At 42.4% G+C, this 12,381-nt stretch overlaps 1 protein-coding gene across 3 annotated transcripts in view; it reads left to right on the top strand.

Annotated features, from left to right (window-relative positions):
* Positions 1-12,381, top strand: part of AMOTL1 (angiomotin like 1) — a 149,960-nt gene that overhangs the window by 20,659 nt on the left and 116,920 nt on the right. For all 3 annotated transcript variants that reach the window (XM_045817878.1, XM_045817877.1, XM_045817876.1), the window contains one exon: positions 2,313-2,445. In XM_045817878.1, coding sequence (XP_045673834.1) covers positions 2,361-2,445 — 85 coding nt within the window. In that variant the 5' untranslated portion in view covers positions 2,313-2,360. The remainder of the gene's footprint in view (positions 1-2,312; positions 2,446-12,381) is intronic.

Raw genomic sequence — 12,381 nt, 5'->3', positions numbered from 1 at the left:
GTTATTGAGAAATTTTGACTTAACAATTTAAACACATTATAGAAAAACCCCAGACACCTTGTTTTATATTGGCCAGAGGCCTGGAAAATATTTCCTAAGGCTCCAGAGTTCCATGAGCAACTCTGGGGCTCCCTGTGACTGAAGTGATTGATAGTGCTAGAGTTTCAGTAACAGATGCGATTGATCAAAGTCATCCTGGACGTACTTGTGTTTGCTGCAATTTCATTTCACATTTTATGCTTATCTTTCCCAAACTGAGGTGTGAAATTCAGGCATCAGAGAAATCAGCAGGGTTTGTGAGTTGAAGTTAACACAACACTCAATGAAAATCCGTGTAGTTGATTAATAAAATAAAATGCATGGATGTGAGAGCCTGATCTCACACAGCTAGGGGATGCCATCTTGCAAATCTGTTTCCTGGGACCACTAGGTGCCTAGGCCCCTGGGCCAAAAAGGATGGAAAATCTACTTTGAAAACTACTCTCTACTTCATCAGTACGGCTTTGTTTTTGTCAAACAAAGCTCTTAGAATTTCACTTCTCAAGGACACTGCAGGGATTAATGAAATGGTTTTGAGTGACCAGTCTATTTTAAATAAGTGTTGTTTTTTAAGGATGTAATATTTTTGTTAATGTTATTTCAGTTTGGTGAATATGCAAGATATTAATAGTTAGTTCATTTGATTAAATGATGAGACCAGTGTGATTATGGCCCGAGACTGGATTTCCATTCTAGACATGGAAATTCACGTGTAGAAAATATTTTTATTTTTGCATAGAGAACATGTTCTCTTCCAATGGTAGACCATCTCTAGCCTTAGTCAGCCACATCTTACTGCAGAGTAGTGTGCTAATAGAAAACTAGTGCACATTTCTTGATGCGGGTGGAGAGGTTGCCTTTGAATGTAGAAACATATTATTATATGCTGCAAGTCTTAAAAGACTAAACAGGCCTTTGACAACATCTAGTCCTAATTTCTTCATTTAAAATTAAGGAAATTAAGTCTAGAGAATAAGTAGTTTGCCCAAAATCTCCCAATTAGTGCCAAAGTCAAGACTAAAATCTGGATATATTGAAAAGTCCAATGTTTTCACCATGGTATTGTGTGATATCCACTCTGATCTAGCATTCTCTTCTAAAACTTTGGGTATTTGGATTGAACACAAATCCTTAGCAAGCCAGTACCCAATAAAGTGCAGTACAGTCTTTGGTACCTCCTGATATTATACTAGAGACTTCTGGTTGTTTGTTGCAACTCCCAAGAGTCCTACAGTTCTCTAGGCCGACAGCCAAAAAGCAACACATTAGATTGCCAGGTCTGCAGCTGGGCGGCCATGCAAGAGTCTGCAGGGCAACTTTGAACAGCGTTCTGGAGACCGAGTCAAGCCAGGTGCTCTGATTACAACAAATGATAATGGCTGCCCATCGTAATTAGGCCACCAGGATTTCTGCCATGTGGATGCTCCACGTGCTGCGTTCGCTGATTAGGTCAATCAGTCATGTTCAATTATTCAGCCACATCCATTTAATGACCTGCTACCTGCAGAGCATTATGAAGATCTCTTTGCAATATGGGCAAAATTTGGCCATGAGCTGTGATCTTCCCAAATGTAGTTTATAGGTAGACATTCTCCAGGCTGGACTTCTTGGGGACAGCCAGTGAGGTGTCATTTTTAGGAGAGCCAAGGGCCCTTGTGACCTGTGACTTTTTATAGTAGTGTTCAAGAGGAAATGCAAAATTAGTCTCTATGGTCCTTCTTGGCCCTGAAATTTTTCTTTAAAACAATATTAATTATAGATATCTTCAGACTATAAAAAGAATACATATTTATTGTGGAAAATGTAGAAAATTACAAAGACAAAAAAAAGCACTCATCTTTCCAATATAGTGATAGCTACTTCCAACTTTTTAGTTCAAGCTTTTTCCAGCCTGTTTTCCAGGTATATATAGTATATACCTACTTATTTTTACAAAATTGAGACCCTACTGTATCTGATCCTGAAATTCTAAAAGTCCACAAAGTATGCAGAACTAAACAGTAAGCTCCTTGCTCAAAGCCTGGCATGTAATAGTTGCTCAGTTAACAATAAACATTAGTTAACTGATGGAGAAAAACCATGATTCCTGGACTTGAGCAGCCTCACTGGAGGATCATACACTCAGGCCATAACCAAATCTTGACAATAATGTTTGCACATTAACGAAACATGATAAACTAGAAAGTAGCTACCTTCCTTTAAGAAAGCCTCCCTTTCCCAAGAGAGCATCAGTAGTAATTTATCTTCATTTTTTGTGCTCATTACTTTTTTAGGAGATATCATTTGATGTAAGAGCTGCACATACAAGGGACTTGCTGAACATGGACCTCAGTGAAACATGGCCTTTGGAGGAAGGAACCTGGTTGTCTCATGCTGGAATTCATCATTTTGCCAACACCAGAGCAGGTATGGCTGCTTTTGATGTCCTTAATATGTATGGATTTCCCTTCAGCTCCTGCCCTCATAGTGTCAGCCCAGCTGTACTGAGTTATAGGTGTCCAGTGCCATTTGTCATGTCAAAAGGAGCCATCAGTGAGGAGAGGGCCTGGATTTTGGAGTCAGGCAGACCTGAGTTCAGGTTCTACTTGCAAGCTATGTGGCCTTGAGGAAAATCTATTGTGTCCTCAGCTCAAACACAAGAGCAAGAGTGCCTACCTTGTAGGGTTGTGATAAGGACCATGAGTAATGTAAGTTATCATTTACTGAGCCCTAGCCAGGTGGGAAGTTAGTCACATATCTTTGAGCTCCTAATATGTGTCAGGTATTATGTTCCTTCTTGTTTCCTTTTCCCTCCCCTCCTCTCCTGTCCTCTCTTTTCTTCTCTCCAGCCCTGTAAGGATTAAGATTGAGGATAATGCAACCAACCAGAGTAAGCTGACCAACCAGAGTAGGTCAGCTTACCTTCCCTTCTTTTTTTTTGTCCTAGCATCTGATTAACGCAATTTAACATTAAGTGATGGGGATGTTGTTACTGTCCTGGAGTGGAGCATAAGTGTGAGAACCATCATCCTGACACAGAGATGTGGTCCTCTGTCAGGTCTAAGAGTTCAACCTTCCCCTCCTGTGTCTCTCCCCGTCACCTAGATTAATGGAACTCTATTTTGGTGGTAGGAGCCAGTCTATGGGTGGGGAGAGCAAAGCCTGCTGAAGTTCACAGTGTCACATGATGCTTTTAGTCAGGATATGCTTTCCATTTGTTTGTTTATTCATTCGCTCAATAATATTGAGTATCTGCCTTGTGCTAAGCACTGGGAATACAAAAGAGAGGGTGGGGTAGACATTGAGATCACCAGCCTAAACTTTGTGTTGTGCCTCATTTCTAAAATAGAGTAACTCATAGAGCAATGAGCACTTACTAAGCTTCTGCACTGCACCTGCATACATCTTTTAGCCAAGACAGTTGTACACAATGGGTGATTCCCCAAGGGAAGGTTGATACTATGTGAAAGGAAGCTTGGATTCAGTCCAGCCAAAAACTGACAGCTGTCCACTCCTGCGCCCTATCACACTACCACCCAGCCATGATTTTTAGAGTTTCTTAAGCCAGTATCTCCAATCAGCCCACGGGATAAAGTTGAACCTCCTCAGCTCAAACACACATCCCTCCCTTATCTGACCTCTGGCTGCCTCACTAGGCTCACCTCTTATTGCTCATCACTAAAAACAAATCCCTTTCTCAACATAGTATCAACGCACCTGTGAATCCTTATGTAGTTCAAGTTCTCACACATGTGTGAGCCTTTGCAAAGACAGCAATTACTGTTTGCCTTGTATTTGGCCAGCTCCTACTCATCTTTGAAGCTTCACTTTAAGTCATCTATTCTGGGATCTCTTCCTGCTGCTGCCACCTACCCACCCCATCCTGGTCTGAATACATGTCTCCAGTGTTGCCACAGAACTTGCAAAGTTTCTTGTCACAGTGCTTACCACACTGCATTGTGATCATCTCTATTCTAGACAGCATGTGAGCTTCTTGGGACAGATGTCTGGTTTTAACTCCTTCACAAGTAGCCTGTCAAATACTTGATGTATACTTGATGACCAGTGGCTTGATGAATGAATAAATGGATGAATGAATGAATTAGTGGTAGCAGCACATCTTCTACATACCTCTGCTGTCGCTGAGAGCCTTTTTCCACTGTGGCAACTCCAATGGTTGCACAACCACTTCTGGCACCACTGCCTCACTTCACCTTACTTTCAGCACGTTATAGCATTTCATTCAGTGACCGCAGGCTTGTTCTCCAAAGCTGGAAGGCAGAGGAGAGAAAGGAAGTAGGTGTGGTTTGTCTGGCAGTGCTTTTGTAAGCTAGTAATAGAATCATCCATCATAGAATTTTAGAACTCAAAGAAGCCTTAGCGATCACTAGGACAAAGGGTGGCTAGAAACTGGTTCTTGTGACTAGCTCCAAGGACTGCCAGGTCCCTCCATGAACTCACCGTGTCATGTATGTACAATCTTTGGGGCATGGCAGGCTCATAAGAAGGGGAGCAAGGCCAGTGCCTAGATTTGTGTAATGGGGAGGCACTGCTCTCAGGTAAGCAATGAGCTTCTTGGGTTGATGGAGGAGCTTAGCTCTTGTGGGCAATAGATACCAGGATATCTGGCCCCTGCTGAGACTCAGTCTGTGATGATTGGAGGTATTCAAGGATGAGTAGGTAGTATTGCTGTATGTGGGTGAAGCACCATAACAAGGAATCAATATAGATGAAATTTGAAAATCCTTGTGGGCAGCTGGAGTTAGGGTGTTTCTCAGAGGCATGGGCTGGGGGTTCAGAGAAATGTCTCAGAGGCAGAGTACCCAAATGGGAACCTGGTGAAAAGTTGAAGTGGAATAAGAAGATCCATACTCAGAAACAAAGTGGAAGCCCCACTGTGCCAGACGTAAGTCAGAACTGGACAAAAATCCAAAAAAATTGTAATCATTCATTGGGTAGATACATTATACCAGACATTATGCTAAGCCTTTTTTTGCTATAGATATAGACAATCTCAACTCATTCTCACAACTTCATTTTCATTTTAAGAATGAAGAAACCAAGCCAGAGGAGGCTGAGAAACTTGTACAAGGTCTTTCAGCTGGTAAATGGCAGAGTGGGGATTTAGGCCTAGATCTGCCTAACCCCAAGTCACCGTAGGTGTTGCCCCTCAATCCACCTTCTGATACTCTCTACTCTGCCTTTTCAGTTTCAGGCTCTGGTGGTCCAGTTACAGATGTTTGTGGCTGGTTATTTTATTGTCACAGTAGAGAAGAGAACTAGCTCTGAGCAGGGCTAGAAAATAAATATGCAGTGACAGTTATCATCCAAGAACCTCCTAGGCTGCCTTACCTAATGCATTGCCAAAGCCTTGACCTTCCTGCTTCTGAGCATCTTTCCTCCACACCCTCACCCCTGCCCCATGTCTCCCACCACAGGCTTGTACCAGCTCCTCCATCTCTGAGGCCCAATGTAGGCTAATGGGGTTGACATTTCTAGTGAAGTTTCAGGAAAAGCCCTGGAAGTGTCCAGGCCTTGGGGTTTTTCCTTGGCTTCATAGACTCCTCTGAGAATGGTGTTCTCTGCCAGGGAGGCTCAGTTATCCTGGTGAGTCACGGGCCTTGAGCTGGACCAAATCCACACAACATCTGCTTTTGTATTATCCTCAGAGCACCTCAGGCTTCCATGAAGGTGGGACAGTCTCCAGGAAACTATATGGGGAGGGTTCAGGAGGTCTGGGGTGATACAAAATTTTGAAAGGAAAGTCCCTCTACCACTCCTGCTTCCTGCATTCATAAAATACCCTCAAGGACTTGGGCCAGTGGTTTTGCAAACTTATTTTAAAGGTCTGGAAGACATTTTCCAAGTGAAATCACATGCAGTGCCTGACACACAAAACAGAAGTGTTGGGCCCAAGCCCTGTTTCTCATTGTCACATCACAAGCTGATGTGGCTGCTGCTTCGATTTGCCAGCTGCCACATCTTAAGTGTGGGGACTGGTGCAGATGCGGAGGCCTCCGCAGCTCTTCTCAGTGAATCTGCAAAGCCCTTTTCCTGTTATAGATGTGCTCACTCAGCTGTTCGGGATTCCTGCTGTCATCCACGCTTCCCAGAGGACTCTACCTGCTTAAGCACCTCATTAAGGGAGAGGCAGGAAAACTGGAAAACATAACCTGGCAGTAGGGGCCAGGTGCATCTGGAAAGTCAATGGTGCTGTTCCCATTATGGTTTTAAAACCAGGATGTAGCAGATTTCCCTTTTGATGCCTCTCAAGGTCAGGGAGAGTTTTAACACATCAGGAAGGAAGGAAGGAACTTTTTCTGACAGCAGCCTGTGTGCCGAGCACTGCATGAATGTTATTTCATGTTATTTAAATCCTCATTGAAATCTCGTCAAGTAGTCATCTCCATTTTGCAGATGAGGAAACTGAGTCTTGGAATACGGCAAGATAACTAACTCAGGCTCATCCAGCAAAGGCCAGCAGAGCTCACAAACTCAGGTCTTCATACCCCAGACCTATGCTCTGTCCACTTCAGTTCTCTGTCAGTTTCAAAGAGCAGCACTTCTTGGCACCTCCACCTTTCCGTGATATCGATCCTTTTTGTCTAATTCTTTTGCATAAGGTATGGTAAAAGGACTAATACCGTGCAATCTGCTATCCATGATCTTCAACAGGCATTTGTTTTAAACAAGTTTCATAGAGGCCTCTTCATTTTACAGAGCAGATCACAGTCCAGGCAGGTTTGGAGACTTATCGAAGATCAGTGGCAGAATTTGGGCTGGAATCCAGACCTCTGCTTCTCCCTCCAGCACCTGTACTATGCTGACTACTAAGACCTTAGCTTCTGGGAAAAGCCATTTTAACATGAAATAATAGAGACCCCTGTGCAGCCAAGAAGACTCTATTTGCAGTCCCCAAAAGAAGCTATTCACTGCCAGGCCTCTGTCCAGAATGATGGAAAGCAAAATGTGAGACCAGGGTGGTCTCTGCATCTCACTGGAAACTCACATTTACCCCAGGGATTTCTTTCTTTCTTTTTTTTAATGGCTTAGCCATAGATTTCAATTGCTGCAAATGCTTTTTCACTTAATCTTAACATGGGTTATTTTGTTTGATTTCACTCAGTTGGTCTGAGCGTGAGTTGGAAGTGTATGATTTTCCTCTGCAGGGACCTTTTTCTGTGTGTATTTTTGGAATGGTTCTTTATTCTGATTCATGTCCACACACACCTTCCAGAAGCTTCTTGGCTCAGCCAGAGTTTACTTCCTTTGATATGATGTTGAGTGAGGAATCTTTTAAATCTTCATCTCTATTCCATAGTTGGTAACAGGAATACTGAAGGGCTGGATAGATTCAGTTTGTTTATATACTTCATAAAACACTTTGTTTTTGTTAATAGCATCTACTGTATTGGTATTTGAATTTTCCAGAAAACATATTTAGCAAATTTCACCAAAATGAATTTTGTCTTCCTGTCAGATTTAGTATCATATCCTCTCTTGGCCTGTATTGTTTCTGCTAAAGAGAATGACTTTTTTTCAGGTGAGATATAGTTACTTGTTCTTCCTATAGAGCCTGTTTCTTTCTTCTGGAAGTTATCAAGCACTTAAAACAGTTATCTGAAGCTTTATTTTTCTTTTAAGGGAAATCAAGTGACTATGTTTTTTCTCCTTTTCATCAAGCATAATAAAAATGTGGAGTTGTGCTAAAAGACAAGAATATTAAACCTTAAAAGAAGGAGAAATGCCCTTTTGGCCAGTTTAGCCCTAGAGCTAATGATGTGACCAATTAAGTACAAATTTCTTTCAGATGAAACCTCATGGTTGGACATACGTTTGTCCTGGGTGTCCTCTGTTGCTTTGTCCTAAGAGGACGCAGATAGGAGACAGAGTAACGTAAGGGAGTCTGGCTGCAGCCAGGGCAGCCAGGGCCCTTTCTTCCCTCCCACATCAGCCCTGCCCACACTCTCTGGGGAGGGGAGGCGGGGGAGGATTGCTCCTCCACTTGTCCTGCTGTTTACTAGGAAGGACCTCAAGGAGACCGGAAGCTTCCTGCAGAGAAGATGAGCAAAGGGCATTGCCAGGGATCGGAGGAAGGCATAGGGAGGACTTAACACACTTCTTTTAGTCTTTCATGGCTGAAATTGATGACTGTCCAGGGGCTGGGGTTGAAAAGGTTGTGTACACATCCTAGTGGCCTCTGGCTACCATTCCAATTTGTTGCTATGGCATTTGTAGAGGGTACTACTGATATACCTTGGCTGGAAAAAAGAAACCCTTCTCTCCATGTAGCATTTATCCCTTCTCCATCTCTTAGAGGAGAAAACCATATCTGTGTGATTCTCATCTCTTCCTCTTTTCTACTGACCAATGAGCTGTGTAGCCCCTGAGGGCCCAGGAGTCACAGCAGCTCAGAAAGGCCACAGCAACAGGAAGCCTCTCTGTGGTCCTTCTTCCAAACAGAGCCTGCAGTTAAGCAGTGCCTGCTGCCTTTGCAGCAGAGGCCAGCAGGGGGATGAGGGCCTCCCATACTCCTGTGGGCCAGAGTCCTGGCCCACAGTGCAGCCCCTGCACACTAAGCAGGATGTCTGTGATGGACCTTGTGCTAGGCAGTCCTCTTCCACCCCAGAAAGCATCATGGGTGGGCTCTTAGCTCTAGAAATGAAATTAAAAATACCTTTGATCCTACGATTCTGGAATTATATCCAATATTGCTATATGACCATACTTCATTTGCTGAGGATTGAGGGTTCTGACTGAGTTTCCACATAACTGAAGCATTACCCTTTAAATGCCTAAATTTCTTCCAAACTTTACTGTTTTCTAATAGTTGATAAGACTTTTGTTCTATGGTGTTTTGTGCACTTTTTTGCCTTACTAAATAGAAAATAGTCACCCCACCTTATGATTGATGTTGGACCAATTTTTCATTTAGAAATATATTATCTAATTTGGAATCTATAATATGATGTCCAACTTTTTACAAAATTCATGTACACATTTTAATATGCCTAAGCAAAGTGTACCAGGACACATAAGAAGCTGTGAATGGTGTTTCAGTTTGGGGATGGAGACTGGGAGAGGAGGAGAAAGACAGCTTTCATTTTTCAGTTTATAACTATCTGTACTTAATATTTTTTCCTTTACCTTGAACATATATTATTTGCTTATATAAATAAAATGCATTTGGAATTATATATTATAATGTGTATCTAATTTTATATGTTATATATATGAATATTGAAGTTAGGGATTGGGTTCCTAGGCTAACTCCCAAAACACTGTTCAACTTAGGATATGGCAGCACAATGATAAGAGTGGACACGAGCCATCACCCCCTTGTGCTAACTGTTTCCATGGAAAACCTGAGTCCCAGGAATATTTCCTTCTTGCTACTTTCTCCCTACGTGTCCCACTGACTCATAACTACTGCTCTAGAAATAGGGGGAGGGACCTTCCTTCTGTCTTCATGGGCCATGGCAGTAGGAGGCTCATTTTCCTCCTAGGACAGTCAAAAGAGGGACTCAAGCTTGCCCTGTGAGGGAGAAAGGAACATTCATGAGCATCCACTGAGTGCCAGGCACTGTGCTTGTTCTGTCTCATACTTTACCTGCATTGCTTCTCCCAACAATCCAACAAGATAAGTATTACTGCTGGGAAACTGAGATTGCTGCTTAATACCCGACAAAGCTGCGATTACATCCTATTGTCTTATGCACTGTCCTTTGCAATTCAGTGACCCTCCAGCAGAACCACTTCTTTATGAGAGGCCCATTAATGTCAAGTATGGCTGGGCACTTTGGATATTCCCTGAGGTTCAATAAGGTCCTCTGTCAGGGACTCCCTTATTAAAAGGTGAACGACTTGAGGGCAGGACCCTGTTTTAATAACCTTTGTATCTGCGGTGCCTTCCACAGTCCTAGAATCATGGTAAATTATCCACAGATATTTGTTTTGATTAACAGGAAACATTATTGTTTGTTTTGCTTTCTCTGGTAGAAAATTGGAATCATATATTTTAGAAAAAATTTCAAGAGCAAATACTAAAACAAGAAAAATATTTTCTCATTAACCTTTGGTTATTAGAAAATTCAAGTAACTAAAGTGCTGTAAGGAATGCTCTTAGCTTACGTATGAGTCATCCGTCTATAGGAGGAACAAAGGGGAGTCCACTGTCAGAACAGGCGGCAGGCTTGGGAACCCAGTTGCCTGGTGGAACATTCTGTAAGGTGCTTCCTGTGGGGAACACCTGCTGCCAGCTCCATGTAGCCAACCTTCAAGCCAACTCTATAGTCAGGGACAGTATAACATTGCCCTTAATTTGAAGCATACTCTGTAGTTAATGACTCTTTTCAGTGACTCAGATTTGTTAAAGGAAAGAAAAAAGCATCTCTCAGCTGTAAAAAGAATATGCCATTCAATAATAATTAATATTTACTTGATCTTCACAAGGTGATGGTCTATCTTCTGAGACCTCTATGTGGATTCGTTTTATTGCACTCTGACCACAACTGTATGAGTTAGGTACAATTATTATCTCCATTTTTACAAAAAACTGAGGCTGGCAAAAATTAAATTACCAGCGAATAGTGGAGCTGGTGTTAGAATCAAGGCCTGGTTGACCCCAAAGCCTTCTACAGAATACAAAGGCTAGTTGCTTCTCAATATGATGAGGAAATCAAGGAGACTGATCCTGTAGAAAGTCCACCTGAACCCATCAACTCATGGGATCAGGGAGTCAAAAGATGTTATTAGCACCAATAACTGACCATTGGAATTGGCAATGGCAAGGCCAGTCTTGACTTTGACAAGAGCTACTTTGGATGAGTAGTGGGCTAGAAGCCTGTTTGTCTAAGAGCAATAGGAAGAAGTAGATACAGTGAGTGTAGACAATGCTTTCAATGAATTTTGCTGTAAAGGGCAGCTGAGCATTGAGAGTGGGATTTAAAGAGAGAGGTGAAGTCAAGAAAGAATATTTTTTAAAGATAGAGACATAGTAGCATGTCTGTATATTGATAGGAATGACCTAGAACAGAGAAAAACATTAATTTAAGTTGGAAGGGGATAAAGTCACATGAGGGGACACAGGATTTGCCCCACAATGGAGGAGCTGGCCTTAGATGGTTCATCCACAGTAATATGAGATCAGGACAGTCAGTAAACCAGGTGAATGTGGAGTGATTGCTGGGCTACACTAAGGCCCACTTGAGGTTCATGGTCACAAGTTAAAAATAAGTTCAAGAAGCATGCTGGTATGCTTCTCCAACTATTCTTATCTGGATGCTGGCAGAGAGAAAGTGAAGAATTAGACTTTATCAGGGTTATGGTTCTTCCAAGGAAGAATATATAGAGAGAGGGACATGTATTTGAGTATGTATATAAATAGAAATTATAATAATGAACATGAAAGCTAAGGTAGATATAGGAGGAAGGAAGGTCACGAGGGGAGTAAGGAACAGAGAAAAGGTCATGGTAAAAGTAAATTATAGGAGCTGTTAGGGTCAAGGAGACATTGAATTAAAGTAATAAAGAGAATAGGATGGAAAGGTCAGAAGTGGTGGTTGAAGAGTAGAATGCTTGTCATTGAGATTTTTGGATGGTGCCACTATGAGGACAGAGAACTGAGACAGTTGGAGGTCAAGGAAGGGAGAGGATGTTGAAGAATTGAGGGACCAGGGTGTAAGAGGAATCTGTTAGGTAGACTTGGAAATAAGAATATTCATGGGAATTGTATTGGGGAAATTGACAGTGAGGGGGGATGCTAATATCGTCAAGGAATGAAGTAGAATAACGCAAAGGTTTGTAGCTGGCTGCAGTAAGTAGGGTAATGTGGATAATGTGGTCTCTTATTTTCATGGAGAGCCAGATTTTGATCAGAGTGAGAAATTGAAAGAAACATTCAGATAAGAAGCTGATGATATTGGGCATTTTGCTGGTGACAAACTTCTGGGGGGCAAAAGGGAGGATTCTAGGAGGTGGGAGGGGAAATAGTGATGTGCGCAAATTCACTAAAAACACATTCACTTCTTGGGTTTGGGAGCTCAGATCGTCAGGAGTGGCAGGGGAGGGGGGGGAGAGGTAAACTAGGCAGCTCAAGAATGGCTGGTTCCTCATGAGCAATGCTGGCTAAAGTGATTCCTTTCTGCCCTCCAAGGTAATTTGTGAACCAAAAGCTGACGGAGGAAAGCCAGAGATGGTTGAGTGTTTGCAGAATTAGAGCACATTGGCACAGGTCAGGGGACCTCAGGTTGCAGCAGCTGGTGATCTGATCACTTTGAGGTTATAGAAGGTCCTCAGCAGTTTGCCCAGGCTATTGACTCCCATTGTCCATCTCTAATGACAAGGACAAGGGAAACCATTTTC

The sequence above is a fragment of the Phyllostomus hastatus genome, unplaced genomic scaffold (assembly GCF_019186645.2).
Source record: "Phyllostomus hastatus isolate PE091 unplaced genomic scaffold, TTU_PhHast_1.1 phas_scaffold_317, whole genome shotgun sequence".
In the NCBI taxonomy this organism is placed as follows: Eukaryota; Metazoa; Chordata; class Mammalia; order Chiroptera; family Phyllostomidae; genus Phyllostomus; species Phyllostomus hastatus.
This window is presented reverse-complemented; position numbering and strand designations above follow the sequence as displayed.